General features: G+C 32.9%; 1 protein-coding gene across 1 annotated transcript; it reads right to left on the reverse strand.

Moving 5' to 3' along the window:
• Positions 1-786: 786 nt before the first annotated feature.
• On the reverse strand, positions 787-2658 carry LOC145011211 (rac-like GTP-binding protein RAC2). Its single transcript, XM_078969874.1, has 7 exons — positions 2454-2658; positions 2279-2366; positions 1992-2101; positions 1614-1677; positions 1373-1437; positions 1191-1256; positions 787-1097 (listed from the first exon to the last, which is right to left on the reverse strand). Exons 1-7 carry the CDS (start codon positions 2550-2552, stop codon positions 999-1001), a joined length of 591 nt encoding a protein of 196 aa, XP_078826000.1. The 5' UTR covers positions 2553-2658; the 3' UTR covers positions 787-998.
• Between the last annotated feature and the right edge of the window lie 1237 nt (positions 2659-3895).

Below are 3895 nucleotides of genomic sequence, written 5' to 3' on the forward strand. Positions count from 1 at the left end.
TCTGTTTTTCTTATTTGGTCCAATGTTAAACATGCGAGGCTTCCCCCTTATGAATGATTCCAAAATCCTTTTTATTTGCTCATCACTATAAGGAATGTAATCCTTGATGTTCAATGTAGCCCTAAAACATTCAAAACGTTATCTATGTCATTTTTTGGGCAACATATATGAGTAATCTCTTCGAAGATTAGGCTTTCTGAATCCTCCTAGGTTTGGATTCCTATATTTCGAGTGAAGCACCAACTGCGAGCGATGATTTAGGCATAAAAAGTCCCTAAAATCACTAAGAAATCTGAATAACCTCAAGAAAACACAAAACATTTGAGAAAAATTCTAGAAAGAGAAAATAGAAAACACTTGTTTTATTTGAAACCAATCACATCCGTCTGATACTTTGGCCGAGGACCAGGTCCGGTCGAGGGATTTACCTAAGGCTCATGGTCTAATGACATGTTATGTAAACCTCTAATGTGAGACTAGGATTCTAAAGGACCAAACACGACCCGATTGAGGACCATGTCTTAACACAACCTTATATATTTTGTTAAGGAGCATGCATAGATTTTGCGCATGGAAAACCGAAACTAAAAGGCTATCACTCTTACACATGTCAACCCTCGAGGCAATATACATGTTTAATAGTTAACAAAGTGTTTATAATATGAGATATTATTAGGGATTCACTTGTTTCACAAGATAAGATAAAACATGAAAAAACAAGTTGTAATGTGTTTAACATGCATACAACTGAAATGGTGGAGCAAGATGACCTATACTCGCTAACTCTTATCATCATCATCATCATCATCATCAAAGCCATGATTTGATCGAACAAACATTTATATACACATGAATCGTATCTCATCATGTAACCCAATTTGATATCTTTGGATTTCATTAAACCATTGAAGTGCTAAACAAAAGAACAAAATACAAAACAAAAACAAATGGACGTTATACAGAAAACATTATACACGTAAAATTGACATGAATCATATCTAAAGAAAGACACATAGTCTTTGCTTGCTACGCCTTTTCTTCAGTTTTGGTGGTTGTAACACAACTCTTATTGCAGCATCAAACACAGCTTTGACATTCTGATAATAATCACATGAATCAATAAAACCAAAAATCAAAAAAGATTAAAACAACTTTCACCTTACAACTTTTATAAAATAAATATTTCAAACCTGTTGAGTCTTGGAGCTACACTCGATGTATACAGCCGCACCAATAGTTTTCTTGAGTTCTTCCCCCTATCCAAATTAGTTTTACTTCACATCCTTAATATTTCAACTTTTCTAGATTTTATAATGAATCATGAAAACCATAGGGGTGTAAAGTGTAATTCTTGAAAAGGTGAAGGACTTACCTGGGAAGTTGTAATGGGAGTGGCATTTGGATGATCGCTCAAGTATTGTTTGTCTTCGCGTAGATCTAAAGATTTCCAAAAGCATAAAGAAAAATGATGATGAGTAAATTGCTCGCAACCAAATCACATGATGCCATATTGTAAATAAAATAAAAATAATTAATAAATACATATATTCTAAACTTATTAAAAATTAAAAATGTTTTATGACAAAAAACATATTGGAACAATAAAATGTTACCTAGTTTAGTCCCCACTAGCACAATGGGCACAGTTGGAGCATAGTGTCTCAACTCTGAAATCCACTGCAAATAACAAAAATGTAACATTTATTTAGAAATTAAAAAAAAAATAACATTTACTAATTTTAAGCAATTTTGTTACTTATTAACAGCTACCAAACATCTAAGACAAACATTTTACAAAAAATGCAACCTTTATATAGAAAAAAATGTAACATTTATTTAGGAAAAGTGTGCAATTCTAATTTCTAATTCTAAGTCAGTGTCGCAATTCTATTACCAAAGAGAATTTATGTGGGTGTTTTATATAAATTAGGGACACAATGACTGAAGTGAAGAAGAAGAAATTGAAGAAATTGAACAGAATGAAGAGAAACCTTCTTGGAGATGTTTTCATAGCTGGGTTTGCTGATAAGAGAGAAAGCCAATAGAAAGACATCTGCTCCTCTGTAACTCAGTGGTCTGAGTCTATTGTAATCCTCTTGACCTGATTTATCATCAATTTACACCTTTCGTGATGTTAATTTATCACAAATTTCATGATTAATCCGTCAATTATGACTATCAGCAACTCGAAATGCATCAATTTCGTTAAAGCGTTTTGCAGTAATCACGTAACCTAATTGGATCGGAATTCGGAAGAGAGGTAATAGACAGTGATTACCTGCAGTATCCCAAAGGCCGAGATTAACAGTGCTTTCACCAACAACCACATTAGCGCTGAAGTTATCGAACACAGTAGGAACATAATCCTACAGAGAAAACAGAAATCGAACTCAGATAACTAAAAGCTTGTAGGGATTCTTCGATTACGAGAGATGATGAAATGAAATGCGTACGGTGGGGAAGGTATTGCTGGTGTAGGAGATGAGCATGCACGTCTTTCCGACGGCGCCGTCGCCGACGGTGACGCACTTGATGAATCTCGCGGCGGCCATGGTTTTGTGATTGAGATCGGTGGTGTGTTTGTAAGGGGGAAGATTGAAGAAGATGAAAAGGAAATGGCGAGTGGGAGAAGGGTTTAAATTTTGAATAAAAATGGAGGGGTCGTTGTAGTTAAATGCACCATTTTTTCGATCAACTTTTCCTTATAAATTAATTGTTAATCATATAAAAATATTTCTAATTTAAATATTTAATTATGGAAGTTTGAAAATTACTCAAAAACAAACATGATTATTTATTTAAGATAATATAGCGAAAGGTGATGGTTATGATTTTAATTAAATGTAAAAAATTCACAACCGACTTGAATACTTGTTATTATTATTTTTATGAAAAATTAAGCCTTTCTGTTGCTGATTTGGTATATTTTATATTTTAAATTGTGTGTAAAATTAAAGGTTATAAATTTATAAAAAAGAGAACGGTGTTATTTTCTTTTTGAATTTATGCACTTCTTTTTTACTACTTTAGTGCTTTGTTTGTTAGACTTTATAATGATTGAAATTGGGTATAATGTTGCTTTAAGTGGAAGGACAGATTTTAAAGAGTAAAGAAGATTGTGGTGTTTGGTTTCTATGGAGTTTGGTGTTGGTGTTGGTTGGACAGATGTTTTTAGTCTTGTTGATATTATCATTTTAAGGTAACAAAAGACTCAAATTTTCTCTCACGAGAAGGTTATAATTTTTTGATTTCATTGTTTCACACATTTTTTTTATTCGTCCAATAAAACTACAAACTTAATGTCAACGAAGTTAGATGGTTCAAAAACAAATATCGATTAATTTTGTGGGCAATTATTTTTTCCCTATAATCATAGACCCTCCTACTATGTGCAAATACGGGTTGATGCTTGTAGATCAACATTCAACAAGCATAAACAACCAAAACTATCATATGCTTAACAACAACGTTAAAACTCGAATATTATCATGAATATGTGATCAGAACAGGTCTTATATGGTAGTAATATTGATTTCCATACCACCTTTTACTTTGAGAACTTCATTTTTCACCATATGTGTCATAGACATGGATTCCCCATCGTAGTTATAAGGTTTTATTCAATTCAACTTAATCCGAGAGATGTATTTACGATTATATACAATGCAAGATAACAACAATAACTGATTTACGGGAATACGTACACATAATTTATTTATCAAGGCTTATTGCTAATACTCCCCCTGAAGCGTGTGGCAAACAAACACGCAACTTGGCACAGAACTGCTTGAATAGTGGGCGTTAAAGACCTTGGTAAATATGTCAGTCAACTGTTACGAAGTTGGAACAAATTAGGTGTGCAATTGTCTAATTGACTAGAACAAAATGATAGTCG

The sequence above is a fragment of the Lactuca saligna genome, chromosome 8 (assembly GCF_052625555.1).
Source record: "Lactuca saligna cultivar CGN05327 chromosome 8, ASM5262555v1, whole genome shotgun sequence".
Taxonomy (NCBI): Eukaryota; Viridiplantae; Streptophyta; class Magnoliopsida; order Asterales; family Asteraceae; genus Lactuca; species Lactuca saligna.

Excerpts from the sequence above, each read along its gene's own strand:
- LOC145011211 (XM_078969874.1), bottom strand. The coding sequence starts at position 2,552 with ATGGCCGCCGCGAGATTCATCAAGTGCGTCACCGTCGGCGACGGCGCC. Across the intron at positions 2,102-2,278 it reads CGGCCTTTGGGATACTGCAG|GTCAAGAGGATTACAATAGA; the intron begins GTAATCACTGTC and ends ATGATAAATCAG. Across the intron at positions 1,098-1,190 it reads GTAGCTCCAAGACTCAACAG|AATGTCAAAGCTGTGTTTGA; the intron begins GTTTGAAATATT and ends GATTATTATCAG.